This window comes from Anomaloglossus baeobatrachus, chromosome 1 (genome assembly GCF_048569485.1).
Source record: "Anomaloglossus baeobatrachus isolate aAnoBae1 chromosome 1, aAnoBae1.hap1, whole genome shotgun sequence".
Classification (NCBI taxonomy): Eukaryota; Metazoa; Chordata; class Amphibia; order Anura; family Aromobatidae; genus Anomaloglossus; species Anomaloglossus baeobatrachus.
This window is the reverse complement of record NC_134353.1, coordinates 166,858,786-166,880,832: the sequence shown is the minus strand read 5'-3', so window position 1 is coordinate 166,880,832 and position 22,047 is coordinate 166,858,786. Positions and strand designations below refer to the sequence as shown.

Here is a 22,047-nt window from a genome sequence, read left to right as displayed (position 1 = left end):
AGCGGCAAAAAAATTCCAAACGCCAAAATTACGTTTTTTGGTCGCCGCAAATTTTGCGCAAAATGCAATAACAGGCGATCAAAACGTAGTACCTGCGCAAAAATGGTACCGTTAAGAACGTCAGGTCGAGACGCAAAAAATAAGCCATCACTGAGCCTCAGATCCTGAAAAATGAGAACGCTATGGGTTTTGGAAAATGGCGCAAAACGTGCGCCACGTTTTTTGGACAAGCTTGTGAATTTTTTTTAACCCCTTAGATACAAGTAAACCTATACATGTTTGGTGTCTACAAACTCGCACCGACCTGAGGCATCATACCCACACATCAGTTTTACCATACAGTGAACACGGTGAATAAAATATCCCAAAAACTATTGTACAATCCCACTTTTTTTGCAATTTTTCCGCACTTGGAATTTTTTTGCCATTTTCCAGTACACTATATGGTAAAACTTATGGTTTCATTTAAAAGAACAACTCGTCCCGCAAAAAACAAGTCCTCATATGGCAAGATTGATGGAAAAATAAAAACGTTACGCCTCTCGGAAGAAGGGGAGCAAAAAACAAAAACGCAAAAACGGAAAGTGCCCGGGGGCTGAAGGGGTTAAAAAGAACCTGCTGTCAGGGTTTTATACCCCAAACTAATGATGTGTATGTAAAGAATGTTTAATGCTGAGTAAATCTTTACCTACCTTTTACATTTCTGTTCTACCTCCTGTATTTAGATCACTCATGTTTCAGTGACAAGAGACAGCAGTGGGCGTGGAATAGGGAGAAAGGCGGGAGAGCTGTATTACAGGGCACGCCCACTGTACTAACAACTCATTAGCATACAATTTCAACTACGGATTTCAACAAAATAGATTTGTACAAGAAAGGTAAGGATTTACTTTGCATTGAAGCATCTTTACAGACATGTCATTAGCTGATGACAGATTCTCTATAGTTAAAGGGTAACTGAGCTTTCAGGTAACGTCTTAGAATAACCTGTCCTGTATGTGTACTTGAGAAAATACACAATTTCTAGCCAATATGTGACTTATATCCTGAATTCTCACCAGTTTTAAATTCTAGCTTGCTATCTGTAATTGCAATTTACTATGGTAGTATCAATGGAAAGGAGACCAGGTGATGTGATTTTTCAAATACATAGCACAACATAGACAAGGGAATGCCTGCACTTCATTCACTTTTTAGCTCAGAGACAAGGTGCAGCAACATTGAGGACATTATATAGCCGAGCTTAAGGGTCTGTTCTGTATAAAGCTCTGATGTGAGGTAAAATACTTGTTATTGAGCTCTGCACTGTGTTTTTCTGTCTGTTTCCTTCTCTCCTCAGAGAATAATAGGCTGTGTCAAAAGACACTTTCGGTCTGCCTCCTAAGAGCAAGACTGATTACAGCTGATTTTTCACAGTGGATGGTGAGTTCTAGAGGAAGTGGGAGAGGAAGGAGTGTCTGATAAGTGATATCTCTGATAAGATACTATTATTGATGAGCGAGCGCTACCATACTCAAGTACTCAGTAGTCATAATGAGTAGAGGATACTCGGTCAGGCTCGACTTGTGTACCAAGTATAATGGAAACCAATGGGGAACTTGAGCATTTTTCCAGAACATCTTCCGAGAAAAATCTTTCGAGAAAAATTTCCAAGAAAAATTTCCGAGTTCCCCTTAGCTTCCATAATACTCAGTAACTGAGTTGAGCCAATACGAGCATCCAACTGTTTGTTATGAGTACAGAGCACCCAGGCATGGTAGTGCTCGCTCATCACTAGACCTGTTACAAAGTTTCTAGTAATCGCCTGATCTATGGATTTATGCAAAGTTCATTTGAAAATATAGTTCCGTTGTAATCCTGACAAGACTGGAGAGTACATATGGTAGTCAAAAAAATGTTAAATATTATTAGCACTTTGAAAATAAAAATGTAATGAAATTTCACATGTAAAGAACGTACCCATGCGCTCACACATCTACCGCAGGTAGTGATTTTGAAATCCCCATAGAGATCTTTAATGGCACCGGTTGTAAAGAATCCTTCTACCATCAGCAAAATGCCATAGACAAAGAAGGCGGCTGCTATTCCATAGATGACATACTTGAAGATATCAATCCTAAGGAGAACAAAAGATAACATTTCAGAATAATTTGAAATATTAATTTACAATTAATGCACTTATCTTAATGGCATATACAATTAAGCTGAACAGAAGATAATTGCTTATGGTACATGAAGCACAATAGATCAATAAGACAAATGAAGAAAAAAAAAATTGTTATTGAGAATTCAAGGCAACTTAAAAAGAGACTGTAAACGGTGAAGTATTGTGCTTGATCACATTACTTTTATAATGGCTCCACAGTAGAGATGCACAAATTGATTTGCAGGATTATGGTCCAGTGACTAAATCGGTGTTCCATGGTTATTAGAGAGGAGCCCTGTGAACCGCATCCTACCTGTCAGGAAATCCGGGCTCCTCTTCTGATTTGTAGGCCCCATGTATAGTCATTTTTCTGGTGTGAACATTCATGAGAAGAAGCAGCAATAGGTTCCAGTTCAATCAATTTTCATATCTCTTCTTGACTATGAAGTTTTGCTAGTGGTATAAATCCCCAAAGTCCTATGCTACCTCCCTGCTTGCATTACTAATTTAATCTCACCCATATCTTTAAGTTATTTTAACTCTATCACGTGAGGACCACTCTGTAGCACAGAACAGCTACTGATGACCAAAGCCCTTCTGCCCATTACATGTATAGACTAAGTAATCACCCAACAAAGTAGCAAACCATTAGTAGTAGAACCATTTGGTTCATTTGTCACGTGATAATTATTAAGCAAGCTTCAAAATCAGCTGAACCAAATCACACCACATAAGCCGATCATGTGCTAATCACAATAACAAGATGCACTGTTGGCCAAAAAGGATCATATTAACAATTGTCCTGTGTATGGCAAACATAACCAGATGAGTAAGGGACCGCCAATCAGATAGTATATGGCCAGTGAACAGTGGTTGGCTTGTGTAAGTGGAGCCATTATCAGCAGAGACAGATGTACATAACTATACATTTTTTTAAATCATATCAAGCTTCAGATGGGCTTGGACAAAAGCTTAAAAAAAGGTAAAAAGTTCCTAAAACTTTAGCCCCAGATACTATGAAGGGTGCATAATATGGTCTTTATCTGAGGGTTACAAAGATAAAAATACAGCTATACACACAACTCCGAATGAGATTCTGCCTAAAACCAATTCCCCGATCTGCCCTTTCAGTACCGCATAACAACATGACAACATATATAGAAGATCAAAGTAATAGTGTGTGACAGCTACAAGAAGTGTCAGAAGGGGGAGCAAAAGAAAGCAACATTTATTAATGCAACTGCTGAGATTATTAGACAATATGCTATTATCCAAGAAATATGTATTTTTATTTCTAGGAAAAAAATATCAAATATAGTCATTAATACTCTTAATGTATACTTTGTATACCGTTCCCTGCTTTTGGGACACCCAAGAAATAAACTTTTTTTTTGTTACAAATTAAAAGGAACCTGTCATGTGGTAAAAAGCTATTCTGAACCTGCCCGGACCTGCACATAATTTCCTCCGGGCAGCGGGGTTTAAACTTTAATCCTCCCGGCAGTGTTCGGGTTTTAGTTATTGAGGCGGCGGCCGCCATACATTTTTCTTTTTTCTATCCTCAGGTAGATATGAGAGCTTGTTTTTATGGAATGAGATGTAGTTTTCAATGCCATTATTCATTTTAAAACTCAATGTACTGGAAAATGAGAATATAAAATCTCAAGTGCAGCAAAATTGCACAAAAATTGCAATTCCTCAATCGTTGTTTGGTTTTGTTTTCACGGCGACTTGTTACAAAACAATAACCTGGAATCATGGTCAATCAGACAATAACAATCATGACAAAAAAAAGCTCTGCAATTTAAATGCAAGGGTGCCACTTTTTTTTTTCCTTCAATTTTTTTCGAGACCGATAAAGTTTTTGGGGGTTTTTTTGGAGGGCTTGTTTTTTGCATGTAGATCTGATGTTTTCATTCATACTATTTTGGACCTTAGGACTTCATACATTTTTACCGTATTTTCTCAGGATGGCGGGATGAGTGAAAAAAAACCCCATTTCTGGTGTTTTAATTTTTTTGCGCATTACGGCAAGATAACATTATACTTTAATAGGCTTGACTTCTATGGACGCAACAATACCACATAGGATTCATTTCTTAATTTCCTTATTTTTAATGGGGGTATAGAGGGAGATTTGAATTTTTAAAAACTTTTTTTTTTTTAATCACTGTTTTAATTGCAATTTTACAGTAGATACAATGTTTTGATCCCTTATTTAATTTTTTTTTTGTATTGTGGCCATCAAAAAAACGCAATTCTGGAGTCTAGTTATTTTTTTCTTTCATTACGCCATTTTCTGTTTGGGCTAATTAGTTTTATATTTTGATAGATTGGACTTTTACCGACACAGCAACACTAAATGTTTTTTGGGTTTTTTTTGTTTGTTTTTTTACTGTTTTTCCATATTTAACATTTTCTTGGGGGACTTAAGGGTACTTTACATGCTGTGATATCAGTACTGATATCGCTAGCGAGTGTACTCACCCCCGTCTGTTGTGTGTCACGGGCAAATCGCTGCCCGTGGCTCACAACATCGCTTACACCGGTCACACAGACTTACCTTCCCTGCGACGTCGCTCTGGCCGCCGATCCGCCTCCTTTCTAAGGGAACGACGAACAACATCGTACCTGCAGCAGCAACGATATTTTGAAAAGGAGCGTCGTGTCAACGAGCAACGATTTTTCACGTTTTTGCACTTGTTGATCGTCGCTACTAGCGGTCACACACTGTGATGTTGCTAACGGTGCCAGATGTGCATCACTAATGACGTGACCCCGACGATATATCGTTCGCGATGTCGCAGCATGTAAAGCACCCGATAAACCTGAAAAGTTTAATCAATTTTACTGTACTACTGTACCACAGTATTGCAGTATATAGTGAGAAAGATGTTATCGTAAATAGAATGAATTGACAACTGTGCAACCAGTTGGGGACATGTTTGACAAGAGAAACTGTTATAGTGATTGTCAGCTCAGAATGACAGTTCAAGGCAAACCAAAGGCACTATCCCAATATGTAGTAGGTGTAATAATAATTATATTGGTAAATACCTCCAATTAGGAATGTAGTATATTTCTCCTGATTCACTATGTCACTTACCTGATGTTCAGGTCATTGCAGGACCTTAGGTATCCATGGTTACAACCACGCGCAACTAACTGTGACCTAATGTGTGGTCGTAACTATGGATACCTAAGGTCCTGCAATGAGCTGAACATGAGGTATGAGGTAAGCAACATGGTGAATCAGAGAAACTATACTACATTTCTAATTGGAGGTATTTGCTAATATCACTTTTATTACACCTACTACATATTGGGATAGGATCTTGGAGATGGGAATACCCCTTTAAGTGCACCTTCCCACCGGCTTGTTTTCCATCTATTTTCACCCTCCCTTTGACAGCTATCTTCATGGAACCAGAAAAGGGTGGAGATAGATGAAAAACAAGCAGGTGCGGAGGTGCAGGTAAATGATTGGACCTACCATAATGCACCGATTGCTTGTACTTGGTTGGAACAGTAATTCAACTGAGAGTCCCGAACAATTGTCTAGTTCTCAGAGGAACAGTAAAATGCAGATTTATAAGAAAAGATGCTGTAAAATTGTTATTTCATGGGGAATGCAACTTTTTACTAAAGCAGTAATGTCAAAAGTGGAGCCAGATCCTCTCTACACCATATATAGAAATATGTAGCCAAAATAACATGACTATTTGGATTATTTCATAAAAAAATATGCATTTGAATTGTCTAGCATGTAATTTTTGAATGCTATTCTTTAGAAGCGTGAACAGTAAGTATTGTAACAATGAAGTAGATATCTATTGCTCAGAATGGACCATATTTAGTACCGATAGTGACAATTATCAATTTGGGCATTCTCACAAGTGTAGGTTAGTAGTGCTTTCCTGTAGTGAATTTCACAGTCACAACAACAAAAAAAAAAAGTCACATGAGCCACATTAGATCAGATATAAGCCATGCATCCAGTGAAAAACCTACCATAACCAACATGGGATATTATTGAGCTGCTTTGGCTCCTTTTTAAATTCAGTTTTTATATAAATTTCAAAACTGACTTTTTTTTGTACACATAATAAGGATATGTTCCCACAATGAGCTTTCTGTGAGTATTTCAAGCTGCGTATTTTCACTGCATCAAAAATGCAGAGTTTTATCGTTCCAGCAAAGTGGATGGGATTTATAGAACTCTCCTGCCCACTGCACTGTTTTAACCACTCGACCTAAACTTACCTGCAGTGTGTTTCACATCTGCAACGAGTCAATTTTTCTTGCACGAAACGCTGAGTTTAATATGCAGATTTTCCCAAAAGATATCTGTAGGGGGCATAACCCCTATGAAAGACTGTGGCACTCTGTCTTTAAAAGAATGAGACCCCCCCCTCCCTGCTGCACGTAATGGACTGGCCTGCTCCACCCCTTCTTCTTTGTTTGTTTGTTTTTTCCCTAACAAAAGGGAAGACGAGAAGAGTTGGTGTGTGCATGCGTGTGCGCTGGGAGGTGAAGAGAGAAGGAGAAGCCTGAGAACATCGGTACCCAACCTGACAGAATATGGCGCCTGGATGAGCCCAGCTGCCTGGTAAGCCAAGGGAAGAAAAGCCCCTCACCGTCCATCTCTTAGACTTAGACAAATGTATTGAGGCCTCTGAGAGGGGACCGGTCTTGCGGACAGTGTCCTGAGTGTACAGCGGTTAGGGAATAGGATTGATAGGCCTACGTAGACAGAGTGTGGTGTCCGGTGCAGTCAGAGCAGGATCACGCTCTGTCATATATGGTCATACTGCGGTTTCATAAAATGTTGAAAATTGTTTTATTTGTGACGACCTGCGCAGGCGCTTTAGCTAACGAACCCAATTGCATAAAGTGTTTTGTTTCCCGCCTTTAATCCTCTTTCCCAGCCTGCACTTGGAACCCCCTTCACATAAACATCTACTCTGATTTTATCCGTTAACCCGTCTGATTCCGGGACTAGCTCTTCACCGTGGTGGTCGCTTGGTCATGGCTTCATATGCACATGTGTTTAGTATGTAATGTGCATGTAAGTGTATCAATAATGTTCTATCATAGCCAAATAAAGGACATACCAAGGGACAGCATCAAAAATGCATGTTAAAATAATGTACACAGCGCAACGAAAAAATGCAAGTATCTGAATTTACATAATAGGTGCAGACATTCTACCACACCAAAAACTAAGCAGACGTTCATCGTGGAAATGAAGCCTAAGGCCTAAGCCACACGGCGAGAAAATCGGTGCGAGTGGAGTGCGATAAAACATCGCATTCCACTCGGACCAATTCTAGCCTGTGTGACAGCACACATGAGCGATTATTTTCTCAGCCCTAATCGGACCGAGAAAACAATCGCAGCATGCTGCGATTGTAATCCGAGACTCTTTCTCTCGCACCCATTCAAGTGAATGGGGCGAGAGAAAAATCGCACTGCACTCGCGGTACATCGGTGTACCGTGCGTGCAGAGCGAGAATGTCTATAGCCGGCTACACAGGCGAGAGGGAGAGAAATCCCTCCCTCCCCTCCTGAGTGCCAGCCCGCCCCCCGCAGCTGAGGTCTGCTCGCACGAACGGACCTCAGTTGCAAGGACACAAGCATGAGACTCGGCTCTGCTGTACTGCCAGCACGAGCCGAGTCTCATGCAAGGGGATCGCAGTAGTCCCCGTGTGGCCCCAGCCTAAAAATTATCCCCACACTGTTTTACTGCTGATGTTTTTATGTTGTTTTATTAAACAATTGTTCTTTTGCCGTCATGATCTTCCCTTACTCTGATCTGTCTGACATATTCATATTTACAACTCCAAAAAGAAGAATGGATTTTAACCGCTTGTCTCGGGAGTGTTAGTAATGCATATGGCACATTTTTAAGAAAACACTGAAGTATCCATTCACTCCATCTCAACATGCTGTATACCCTCTTGGGAGTGTGTTAATTAATGCAAGTCGGAAGAAAAATATTATTGCACTTATTGGAAAAATGTTTAATGCAACTGTCAGCTTTAATTTACATTAAGAATTTAGATCACACATTATAGGACGTCATTAACAATTAGTGGCATTGCAACTGCTTTGTACAAAATTGGACTTTTTTGTTTTAAGAATACGAACATTTCTAGGTTGCAATATACACTGCATGAACAATATTCTGAAATGGTAATTTAGTGTAAAGTGGAAGAAATTAGTTAACAGGAACGTTAAAATCATTTTAAGACATTACAAGCTGCTTCATCCATTAGCCAGAACATTGAGCAGCTACAAATCCATCTTTCTTTCTCAGACCTCAATTGTAAATGCAGTCTATTTTAAAAAGGGACACAACTGTATAACTAACAACCATCCTAAAAAATTGTCCCTGTACCTTAAATAGACACCCTTTTTGCTGATGCCACATAATGGATAAATGGGCAACAGGGCTTAAAAATATCCCACAAATAGGAATTCAAATATGGGAGATATATAATGTAATACTTTATGGTGACTCTTCAGGAAAGATACATGTGGATGGTTTCAATGAAGATGACACCAAGTGCTTGGGATCGAAGCAAAAGGAGTACAGTACATGTAAACCAGCACTTTTATCATATAGAGTAGATATTTCAAGTTTCCACAACTGTTAAAATGCCAAGTTTTTGTCATGAAATATGAATCATTTTGGAACTTATTTTTCTCCCATAATCTATAGAGATGTTTAAGGAAAAGGTCAAGAAAATTCTGGTAGAACAGTTAAATCTTATATGGGGCTAATCGGAAACAATAGAAATGATGGCAGCTGTGCACTGACTGGGGAAGGGGGGGGGATGGACCGACTGATGACACTCATACCACACTGTAACCAGAATAAAAGTTTCTCCTACTTTAAGAAGATAAAAGAAAAAAATCTCCATTCTGACAATGCATGAAAATTGGACTACAATACTACAAATCAATCAGACGTCATCCGAGTCCGGTCCAATTTCTTTTTTTTTTTTATGGACCCATTTGTGACGCCCTGGCCTATCAGGTCGTCAAATGGTATTGTGCAATCTGCCCTTCTGCACAGTATACACCCTCCTTGGTTACGGGTCCTGGTCCTTTGGTGTTGCTAACAGCTGAGCCAATCAGACACATCATTGGGGGACCTGAAGGGAATAGGGCCGCCCACATGGGGGGTTGGTGAGGGAAAAGTGAAGAAAGTGACAGTTGGAGTGGGAGTTGAGCAGTGGAGAGTGGAAGGAGAGGAAGGAGTGTGGTGACCCTCGTGAAGAGAGGTCAGGGAGCAGGGATCCTGTAGTCCCAGGTGGCAGACGTTGGTCTGGGCCTGGTAGGAGCTGGAACCCCGGTCGCAGTGGATAGTGTCAAGGGGCACAGACTGCCAGCGGCCTTGAGCTTTCACTGGGCAGGGGCCATGGCTCGACGGTGTACGTGGACCCTAGGCCGGGAAGTAGCTTCATGCATCCTGGTAATTTACCCGACGGGGGTGAAGACTTCAAGTGTCATCTCCCAACCCGCTCCAAAATCGGGGTACGAGCGCACCGATGGGATAGGACTTTCCCAATACAGTCCACAGAAATCCTACGTGTGAACCCTGAGAGCAAGCTCACTCCATTAGCCGTATGGGTGAGTGGGACCCAAACAGTTTCAGACTCGAGGGTCCAAAGAGAAACACAGGTGCTAAGGAAAGGGCCACAGACAAACCGCAACACCAAGGGCACTGACCCAAGCGTGCTCCCTCCAAGCTACAGTGGTGCTCAGAACTCTGATTTACAAGCTGTCGGTGTGATTATTTCTGGACTGAGCGAGTACACTGAAAACCCTTCTCCTATCCCCAACGGCACCCAACACCAACTACCCCCGGGACACCAAACCCCCTACCCATGGAGAGCTTAAACATCCTGCTGCTTGAACATAGTCACCGGGCTCCCCCCCAACAGCAGCGGTGGTCTCTTGCCTTACCACGCACCGTGGGTGGCGTCACAAACTTTCAATCCCCCTTGTACATACTCCCCTTTTTCTTTTTGACATTCGAGTGTCCACGCGGACCCCCTGGGTCCGGAGATCCATCGAGCCACCGCGGCTCCGGATCAGAGCAGCTTGGCCACTGTCACGGGGGCAGTACACCTAGACTTGCATTTCCGATTTTCATCAGATCCTCAGATAAAAATAGGACATGTCTCAGTTTTCTTTTCCCTGGACCACATTTTTTTCCAGTTCTTCAGTGCAGTGAGGCAGAATGAATGGTGTAGTTCAAAAGTATATTTTGATGAAAAACTAAAAATTATGGCTCTTGGAATAAGGTGAGGAAAAACCAAAAAGTTTGGACTTTTCTACACTATACGAGAAGTGATCGAGGTGAAGACTTTCTGCTTTAATTTAAGTGGTTTAAGGCCATGTGCACACACTGAGTATTTGGTGAGTTTTTTACCTCAGTGTTTGTAGCCAAAACCAGGAGTGGGTAATAAATACAGAAGTGGTGACGTGTTTCTATTATACTTTTCCTCTGATTGTTCCACTCCTGATTTTCTCTTACAAATACGGAGGTAAAAAAACTTGCCAAGTACTCAGTGTGTGCATGTGACCCGTGGCTTTGAAAAAAAGTCATTAAAGTTTAGGACTTACAGCCATTTTTACATAGTCCATTTCTACCAGCATACAACAAAATATATACATATAGAAATTTATCTAACTTGTATGAACATCGTTTGCAGTCAATGACGTCATGATGTTTGGAAGCCAAAGGCATCACTTATTACTGAGTGTCCGGCTTCTGCCTTCAGCTGTTGCTTGTCTGTAGGTCTTTCTGCCTTCAGCTGTTGTTTGTCTGTAGGTGTTTTTGACTTCAGCTGTTGCTTGTCTGCAGGTCTTTCTGCCTTCATTGTTGTCTGCGGCAGGTGACATGCTCAGTCAGTTTGAGGTCAGGTGGCTGACTCAACCATTGAAGAAAAGCCTATTTTCCTCTATACCTGAAAATACCTCCTACTACATCAATTTAGCCACATTATCAGTTCACACCAGTGACCCAGTTCCACTGACAACTAAATACGCCCCGTGCCCTTACACCGCTTCCACAATATTTGACAGATGACATCTAAAATTATAGGTTGAGATCAATGGACCTATTTTTTTTTTTCTTTTTAACCTTAGCAACAATGGTGTGTTTCAGATTATAATTTCTTTCTTTCCTTTTACGTACGGTTTGTATCCTTCAGGATACAGTCAAAGTGGATCAGTCACCAGTTGTATACTTCACAATCTGAGGGCAGCACATAATGGTGACAGAGACTCAGATTCCACTGCTGTGTCACTTAAGGTCCCGTCACACACAACGGGATCGCTAACGAGATCGTTGCTGCGTCACAGTTTCTGTGACGCAGTAACTATCTTGCCAGTGATCTCGTTATGTGTGACACCTACCAGCGATCAGGCCCCTGCTGTGAGATCGCTAGTCGTTGCAGAAGGGTTCCGGACCATTTTCTTCAAAGGTGATGTCCTGCTGGGCAGGACACATCACTGTGTTTGACACCTAACAATGACCTCCTATACAGGTCGCTCATCGTTACTGCATCGTTGGTAAGGTTTGACTGTGTGACATCTCACCAGCGACCTCCCAGCAACTTACCAGCGGTCCTTATCAGGTCGCGACATTTTTGGGATCGCTGGTAAGTCGTTAAATGTGATGGGGGCTTTACTGGGCTCCTTTCTGTGGTTTTGATTACAGTTTTATCTGCTGCCAGGCCTCTCTGTGATAAGCTCAGTCTAACCCTGCCCACACTACAGATTGACAGATTTCAATGTGCATAGAGAGAAGTGCCCACTACTGTAATGATGGGGGCAAAAATGACTACAGAGCAAGATACCAAATATTAACAAGGGATTATTAGCCCATAACACCCGTTTGGAATGTTGTATTACATAGAAAATGACTTTAGTTTTGTGCCATGTCTGTGATCTGCTTTTTTTAAACAAAAGTTAACAACTGAATGAACATCCTCAGAGCCAGGTGATTCCATAATTTTTGCCAGGGGTTGTAGTCTGCACCATCGATCGGACAGGCAATGAAAAACGCTTTGTGGCATGAGTCACTTCTTTGTGCTAGATTATATGGTGATAAACAGGACATACCTGCTTAGAAATGTGGTTTCATAAAATAGTATAAATGCTTAACCAACTGTAAACCACTGACAAAAAAACAAGCAAAAAAGTACAATGTGAGGTAGGGAGTACTCGCCGAACATTTTTTTGTGTGCAAAAAAATGATATATACACTGGAGAACAAAATTAGAGAACCGCACACAATTTCCTAAATGTTGAGGTCATTGTATAGTTATATGCGATTATATCCTACCATGAGTAGACTAGCAGTATTTTAAGCTTACTTCATATACTGAATTTTTTCAAACACATAATAAAAATATAAATGAGATAAACGTAAAAGAACACTGATCAAAATTAAAGAACACTTTAAGATACCTGCAAGTTATTGGTGTGTAATCTGGCACCTGGTGCTAATTGCCTTAATTATCTGACACACTATGTAACTGGTGGCCTAACTTACCATTTTTACAAAGTCGGTGCAAACTGGAGTGACGTTCCAAAGTGACTGAAACCCTCCAGCAGCAGTTTGTCCAGATGAAGGCCACAGGGGTGACCCTATCAGCCACAACAAAAGAAGTTGGTCATTCCATGTCTGTGATTTCAAGAATTTGCTTCTTTACATCACAAACTTTCAAGTCCCCAAGGAGACTGGTCGCCCTCAAAAGACAAATGCAAGATAGGACAGGATAATGCAGAGAATCTTCATGGGTAATCATTTCAACAATGCAGCTGTAATTGCTCGCCAGTTCAGCACTGAAGAGGGTAAGGATCTGTCTCATCATACAGTGTAATGACATTTAAGAGCATTTGGACTAAAAGCCCACTCTGCAGTGACCAAACCTCTCATCATCAAAAAGAATCAAAAGTCTAAACTCACCTTTGGTGAAGAGCATGTTGTGTGGACAGAGGAGAAGTGGTCCAAAGTTCATTTTAGTGATAAAAGCAAGTTTAATTTATTTGGGTCTAATGGGAAACATTATGTTCCTCGACAAACTGGGGAAAAACTAAACCCAAAATGTTTTAAGAAGTCAGTGAAAAGTGGTGGAGGAAGTGTCATGGTTTGGGGAATGTTTTCTGCAGCAGGAATTGGACCTCTCATACAGCTACATGACAGAGTGAATGCAAGTGTGTATCAGAACCTTCTTCAACAACCCATGATTCCTTACTTGCGTTCATCACTCAGTTAGCCAGCAATTTTCATGCAGGACAATGCCCCTATCACACAGCAAAATGGGTAAAGCAGTTCCGTGAAACAGAAAACACTTAAGCAATGAAATGGCCAGCCCAGAGTCCTAATCTAAACCCAATAGAAAACCTCTGGGAAATCCTTGGTGACAAAGTTATGGCCAACAAACCCACAACAGTCAAATAACTGTGGAAGAGACTGGAAGAGGAGTGGACCAAAATCACACCAGAGCATGTGCTGAAGTCATTCAAAGCAAAGGCCTGTACCCCGCCTATTGATTGATAACTAAATTTTCTGAAGGTAACAAGTGTCATCTTTCTCTGGGCTACAGTCATTGTTGTTCTCTAATTATGATCATCACATTTTGGGCAAAATAAAGGTTTTATGTTGATAAACTTTGGATCTTTTGTCCTATAAGTGGCGGCCACAGGCTGGTTTTCACATTAGTACTCAGATGACAGACACAGGGTTCATCAGCTGACCCCTGGTTGTCATGAATACTCAGACGTTTAGTGATCATGTCGCCGGCATGCCAATAAGCACTGCTCCACTCGCGGCTGTTAGAGGCAGATAAACGCTGAATAATTCAGCCTTCTTCTGCAGGGAAAGATGTGGGCTCAGCATGCGAGCCCGCAACAAGGGCTAAAGTTCCACTTACAGATGACTCATGTGAGTTTCGCATTGGTATCACCCGACACGGCTGCACACTCTTTAGACACGAGCACCTCAGCTGCATGGAAATATATGCAGCCTACTTGCTCCTGTGAGGAGAGTGTGCAAGTGGAACTCCGGCCAAAGACAGGGAAATGATACATGACATGACATGCCTTCACCATGGCTGTGGGGCACTCGTTACCGGGCCCCGGTTTCTGTTTTTGAGATGCCAGGCCCAGTTCTGTGACCCTGCCGGTGTCAGTTAAAAGTTAGAATAGTTAGTTGTGATGCCACCTGTGGTATGCGGCAAGATAGCTGCCGCTGCTGTGGGATGGGGCCTCTGGGGCAGATAGTGACGCAGCTTAGTTGGTGCAGCTCTCCACAGGTAGAGCTGGGCCCCAGGGCGGAGGGGAGTAGTAGTAGGTGATGGCGGGGGCGCATGGCCGGAACCGCAGGCGAATAGCGAAGCAACACAGGGATGCAGTCTCAAGGTCTTTACTCACTGTAGCAGGTTCCAAGGTAACATGACTAGTCAATGACCGCTTTGGAGTGCTGGGTTTCACAGTGATGGGCTTCAGTCGATTCTGGGTAGTTGGGAGGTCAAGACCATTGCACCTTTCTTATGTACCTTTCCTGGTCGTCTTCCTGTGCTGACTTCTCACTCGCCTGTCCCACGCCTACACACACAGTGCCCTGAGTCAGTGTCCGCGGACCCTGTTGGGTGGCTTGAAGCTTAATCCCTTGGCCCTATGTGGTCACTTTCCAGCGGATTTGTGCGCGGAGTTGGCTTTGCTACTAGATGTGTTCTTAGCCTCTGATTTTGCTAGCGGAGTATGTCGGTTCTTCTCCTCTAGTCTAGGGACCAGTCTCCATTCGGCAGACGAGTCCCTCCACTCCAAAATATTGTATGTGGAACGAGCCCACAGGAGTATGGCACACTTCCCGTGGTCTCTAGGACCCTTTCTGTCTTGTGCCTGGGTGGAGCTGCACCAGCTCCAGACCACAGGTCTTCACTCTTCCACTGCTCCTTCTCAACTCTCTGACACTACAGTGTCCCCTCACTAACTAGACTCCACTCCCAGGTTCTGTTGGATTAGGAGGAGGGAGGTACTATCACCAGTGGTGGCTATACATAGCATTAATGGAACCAAGCCCTAACCCTGACCCGGTGGGGAGCTGCTAATTTAAAGTGTTTTGTGTGCATACCGGTGGATGACCTCTTCCTTACCCAGGATGGAGTACCACACCTCTAGCTGAGGTGCAGTACCTCTGTAGCGACTGAAGCCTCAAGGGCACCACACATACATAGAACATCATGGGGAGTAAAGGGGTTAAGGACGCAGCCAATTTTTGTTTTGGCATTCTCATTTTTATCTACCTTCCTCTCCTTTTTCAAATAGCCATAACCGTTTTTAAAGTATTCAAGCTTGTTTTTTGCGGGATGTTTTTTTTTTTTTTTTTGTAATAAACATGACCTGGAAACTTAACACATATTTATAGTTTTTAACTATTTTATTGGCTTAATTTAATCTGATAAAAATGAAAAAAATGTTTTGCGTGTCACCATTTTCCAAGCTCTTATATTTAAAATGAATGGAGCTGTGTGAGGGCTTGTTTTCTAACGTGGAGAGCTATTTTTATTTTTTTTTATTTTGATTATATACTATATTTAGATTTATTTTATTACTTATTGCAGTAACAAAAAAAACTCAAGTCTTTTTTTTGTTTTTTGTTTTTTTCCTCTTTGCAGCAATTTCCAAGTCAGTAAATTAAGTTAAAATTTTGACTGATCAGAATTTTCTGGAAATGGTTATGGAATTTATTTGTTGTTAATTTTTATTCTTTTTACCTTTTTACGTTAACTTCATGAAAAAAGGGGGTGATTAAAATTTTATATATATATATTTTTTCTTTTTAAATGTTCTCATTTTTCTAAACTTATTTTTTGCTATTTATACAATATGTGTCAGTCTTCTGAGGGAACAGCAGTACTGAAGTAATGCCCATACCTCTCAACTTATGCAGAATTGAAAGAGGGACAAATTATGCAGTGCATGTAGAATGTCATGATACATTTTTGGCCATGCCCCTAACCACATCCCTAAGTTATACCCATTTACAATTTCTTTGCACCTTGGCAGAAGGAGATGTTGGAGAAATTTTATAGTACAATTAAGCTTTAATTATAAACTTTAACATTTTTTATTTTTTTTATCAGGCTCCCATGAAACATTATGGAGCTACACACAGTAGTGAAGACATGGGTGAAAGTCAGGACAAATCCCTGACCTTCCAGGACAGCAAGACAACTCACCCAAGTCGTTACAGTCCTGCCGAATCCATGATGGATGGGAGCTATGTATTGCTATGTATAGTAAAATGCATGGGCTCCTATTTGTGTAACGCAGGAGTTGAATAATGGAAACAAAGATGAACTGGTGCTTAAATGCTGTTGTCAGTGATAGCAGCAATTAAAAGGTTAACAGCAGCAATCACGCCGATCACTGATGTTAGAGGCTTATGCTGGCTGTAGTATAGTTCCTTACATGCTCAAAGATGTATACATCAGTCATGGGTCAAGTGGTCTGTCCTATCAGTGACTAACAGCTTTCTTTGTATAAGCGTGCATATAGACATAGGTGTCAGTCACTGCGAGGACCGCTCACTGGGCCGAAAATCCTAGAAAGAGAAAAGTGTCAAATGATGAAAACTATGGTTGTACCGATTCTTCCCCCACAAAACTATATAGTAATCTACTCCACTTCCCCTGATCTAGAATATGGTGTCTGCACGTTGGATGGGATTTTCATGGTGAAAGGTTGGCTTTATCTTCTACATTTCTTTAACACAAACACAATAAGGCTACTTTCACACATCCGGTTTGAGCAGTGCGGCTCAATCCGGCTGTGAAACCTATGCAACGGATGCGGCGAAAACACAGCATCCTTTGCATAAGTTTTTACATGTGGCCGGTCCTGTTTTTCCAGTTGCGGCACGCTACTAAGCATGCACAGTGGAAGAAACCGCATGCGGCGGCCGGATGCGTTTTTTTCCGCATCGCGCCACATCCAGCGTCCATAGGCATGCATTGAAAATGCGCCGCAGCGGCCGGATGCGGCGCGATGTGTTTTTTTTTGCCGGACAAAAAAACGTTGCAAGACACGTTGCCTCCGGCCGCTGCTTTGATACATTTTGCCGTATCCGAAAAAAAACGGATGCAACGCAAAGCCATCAGGTACAATCCGGTAAACAATGCAAATCTATGGGGATAAAACGGATGCGGTACCGGATCCGTTTTACCCGTTTTTTTCCGGATTGTACCTGATGGGAAAAAACTGATGTGTGAAAGTAGCCTAATGGTGACCATACTTATTGAATTAATGTCAGATGAAGATTCTGATTTTGGAGGGTCTGGATAACCATCTGATGATTCTCATGCCAATCCCTATTTATACAATTGTTAATGGGAACAAAGAGGTATGCATGAAATTAGAAAAAAAAAGTAGATAAAAATCATCAATTTAAAAAAAAAAAAAAATACTGTTCATAGGCAGTCCCCGGGCTACATACAAATGATTATTAGAAAGATGCAAGGCCAGACATAGGAGGGGCACAGGGGTCTGAAAAACATCCCATTTTTTTGATCTTTATCCGATTTTATGCACAATATTATAGAAAAATTTCATATCTTCTATTTTTCCTGCATGGCAACAGATGTGATACTAAGGAATACACATGTAATTAGTTATACCGATCTAATCTCTCTTAAAGGAAATAACAGAAGAAACACATGTAAAATCAAGCACAGATTTAGAATCATTCATATCTTATAAAATGTATGCATAAATAGACTATAGATACTATGACTCACATGGTAAAGACGTCAAGTGTGTCCCCAGCAGTTCTTGCCATTTCAAAATAGGATTGCAGAATGTTGACAGTGCCCGATAGAGCCTCGTGACCACAGCCACAGAACAGTGCAACCCCGGCATAGAGCAAGATAGTGGCAATCAATGATGCATACGGAATACCCCCTAGGCATTTTATGCAGCATTCGAAGCAACCTACAAACAAAACAGAGATACAAGGTAAAAATGACATTAATTAAAATATACTTCTGTACATATACAAAAGTGCAAATAACAAAGCTAAGGAAATGTCTATTGAATGTTTACACATATACGGTATTTATTTTTTCAAGCAACACATCCAGCTCAAATGAACAGTTCTTCTTTATTTCTTGAGAATTTCAAGTACATGGGACATCAAAGTTTGCACAAAGAAGCCACTATAATAGCATATGCATCAATGAGTTTCTGGTTTGTTTTCACCCTAATGGAATTAAGGGTGGAAACACATCAGAAACGCACTGATGCATACGCCATTATAACGGCTTCTTTGTAAAAACTGCCATAGTTTCGCCTCCCCGTTCACATGGTTAGGGGGCAGAGCCTTTTCTTGGTCCTCACTTCCGGAGCTTGGAACCAGTGCCAACTATAAGCTTAGCGCTGCTTTGCCTGTGATTGCTGGTCTTTGTACGTTTGATCTTAATCCGTCCCCTCTCTGTACCCTCATTCTCTGTCTGTGTTCTGTCCCCTAGTCGATCCTCCATTCCTCTGTCCCACCTCCTTCCTTCCCACAATATGCCCTCTAGTACCTCCCCACTCGGTTGCTTCTTCTGGTACTGACCTCAGCCTGACCTAAACCCTGCCTCTTCTCATTCCTCCGGTCTCCCTTCTCCCCGTACTGTATATGACCCGGCCTGCCCGACCATCCCCCACACCCCGTGTCTTCTGCTTTCCGGCTGATGCTGTGAGGCACTGTGTGTCCACCTCCTTGCTTATTCAGCTCCGTGTAGTGTCTTTCCCTGCAGGGCTCCAGTTCTCCCTGGTGGCAGTCTGACAAAAATGTTGATGTCCCGTGTAATTGAAATTCTTAAGAAATAAAATAGAAACTGTTTATTTAAGCTGGACTTTCTTGTGTTACTTGTTTGGTTGTCAGTTCGTGGCGGGGTCTTTGTCCGGGCACTGAGCAGAGAGTGGATGCAGAGATGGTGAGCTGGATTTGTTGGTACTTTTACATATTTATTTCAGTCATCATTCATAAGTCTCTATCCACAAAGCAGCCTACACTAAAAGGAAATAGCATGCTATATTCCGGAACGGGCACTGACAGCTGAATCAAAATGAGTTTCCTGCTTTCCAATATCTCATCGCAGTGCCCCTATAAATTTCTAATCATTTCCAGTTTAAATAGCCTCCTCACAGGGGAAGAGGGCTGGAACTCTACGGCCACATAGGAGTAATTGTAATCCTTGAAATAATAATAGACAAAGCCACAAAGGATGTTACACTGAAAGTGGGAGTGGGCCTACTAACCCCTGAGCATGTATGGTATGCCCACCCCTGATTACATGGCAAACTCTTCCCTGCTAATTCTGCAATATGTAATACATTATTAAACCCCATACATAACACCCATTGAATATCATGTTATTTGCTATCATGATGACGTAAACACACTGTAGAGAATTGCAAAATTGTCATATCGCAAACCATTAAGGATTATGCATTTACAAATGCTGCTAACTGCTACTCACACAATAACAGCAACCACTTAATCATGGACAGAAAAATGCACAGTCTGAAATAAAATCAGTCAGTATATAGTTCATATGGTTCTAGTTAGTAATATATAATATTACTAATAGGTCCAGAAATATTTGGACAGTGACACAAGTTTTGGCATTTTAGCTGTTTACAAAAATCCATTCCAGATACAGTTATGTAATTATTATGGGCTTAAAATGCAGACTCACAACTTTAAAGTGATAGTATTCACTTTCTAATTGGAGTACAACAGAAACTGTGGAAAAGAAGCGCAAATAGGGTCTTACCTGGGTATACACCAGGTTATTCAAAGGTAATGAACTCACGTCAGAGGGTTGTGGTAGTCACAACACCTGTAATCACGTAGCAGATATGGTGCACAGCCGCAGCACGGAATGGAGACAATATATGGAATATGGAGGAAAAGTTGGGTTTATGCCGCGCTAACACCAGGATGCAAAGTTGATTAATTCATCTCTTTTTATTCTTGTACAGGTCTACACGTTTCAGAGATTTCAATCCCCTTCATCAGGACAATCAAGAAAATGAACAATCTCTTGTTTATTTTCTTGATTGTCCTGATCAAGGGGATTGAAATCTCTGAAATGCGTAGACCTGTACAAGAATAGAAAGAAATTAATCAACTTTTGCATCCTGGTGTTAGCGCAGCATAAACCCGACTTTTCCTCTATATTCCAAATATTTTAATTGGAGTGAGAGCTTCCGAATTACAGCTCTTTAATATATACAGTAAATATGTAGCTGCCTCTTTTTTCAAGTAACCAAAAGTAATTAGACAATTCTCTCAAAAGCTCTTTAATGGGTTACATGGACTATTCCCTCATTAATCCATCATTAATTAATCATATAAAAGGTCTGGAGCTGATTTCAGGTGTGACATTTGGAAGCTGTTGCTGTGAATTCAAGGAAAGTCAAAAGCTGGATGCCTTAAGTCTCTGTCCTGGACCTGTACTGTTTAATAACTTTATAAAGGATCTGGACACTGGAACTATTGGGGAATTCATAAAACTCACAAATGATACTAAGAAAGGAGGAGCAGCCAACAGTAATAAGGAATGATTGCGTATTTAAAAGGATCTAGACACACTCGAGCAATGGGCCGAGGCACACAGAATGGTGTTTAACAGAGACAAATGCAAAGTTCTAAATCTGCGAAAAAGAAATATAAAAATCATATTAAGTATTAGAGGAATAGAACTAGGTGATAGCATCAGGGAAAAGGACTTGGGCAAATTAGTAGATCCAGATTCTATATGAGCCAACAGTGTGGTGCTGCAGCTAAAAAGGCCAACAAAATTCTGGGATGTATCAAGACAAGCATTGAATCTAGATCAAGACAGGTAATTATTCCTCTAAACTGTGCCCTGTTCAGACCCCACCTGGAATAGTGTGTACAGTCCTGGGAGCCCCAATTCAAGAAAAACATCGAAATATTGCAGAAAGTACAGAGCAGAGTAACCAAGATGATAGAAGGTCTGCAAACCATGTCATATGAAGACCGTCTAAAAACTAGGAAAGTTTAGTTTGCAAAGGAGAAGGCTGCGAGGAGACTTAATAGCGGTCTACAAATATCTGAAAGGAAGTCACAGTGCAGGGGGAATTACGTCTGGGATGACTGAGTGTACCGATATAGCAGAGGCAGGAGAGGAGTATGTAACTTATTGGTCTACCTTCTCTATTTTTTTTTCTTACCTATGAGCTGTGGTAAATTCATTGTTGGCTAGTCAATCATATGCTAATTCCAAAATGAATATTCACTAATCTCCACACCCATAATCCCACCCACCTGTCAGCACTGAGGTCAGTGATATTAAATGAATGTGAACATTTTTACTGTCACTGACACTGGTGCCAAGAGGTGGAAGGGATTATGGGTGCAGGGAGCAGAGAATATTCATTTTGGATAAATATCTGTTTGGCTAGCCAGCGTGACACTAAATGTACCAGCGCTTACAGCAAGAATATCTGAGAAGGTAGAGAAATAAAAGTTACAATCCTGAAAGGGTTTCAATGTGGACCTCCAGCTGTTACAAATCTACAACTCCCATTATGCTTGGACGGGTTGAGATGATTAGCGCAGTTATTTGTCAACAGCTTCAGAGCCACACAGGTTGTGCAAAACTGCTATCCCCATACAAGACTGTTGCACAACCTGTGGCCTTGCAGCAGCAGCAGATCCCCCATAACAGTGTCAGCAGCAGCATATCTCCTCCATAACACTGTATAAGAGCAGATCTTACCCATAACTAAGCCAGAATTATTAAATATTTTACCACATTTTTGCTTCAACATTTATTTTTTTTCCCTATTTTTCTTCT

At 41.2% G+C, this 22,047-nt stretch overlaps 1 protein-coding gene across 2 annotated transcripts in view; it reads right to left on the bottom strand.

Annotated features, from left to right (window-relative positions):
* Positions 1-22,047, bottom strand: part of GPM6A (glycoprotein M6A) — a 456,037-nt gene that overhangs the window by 60,138 nt on the left and 373,852 nt on the right. For both annotated transcript variants that reach the window (XM_075347193.1, XM_075347192.1), the window contains exons 2-3: positions 17,971-18,163; positions 1,960-2,116 (exon numbers count right to left, since the gene is read on the bottom strand). In XM_075347193.1, the coding sequence (XP_075203308.1) occupies positions 1,960-2,116; positions 17,971-18,163 (350 nt within the window). The remainder of the gene's footprint in view (positions 1-1,959; positions 2,117-17,970; positions 18,164-22,047) is intronic.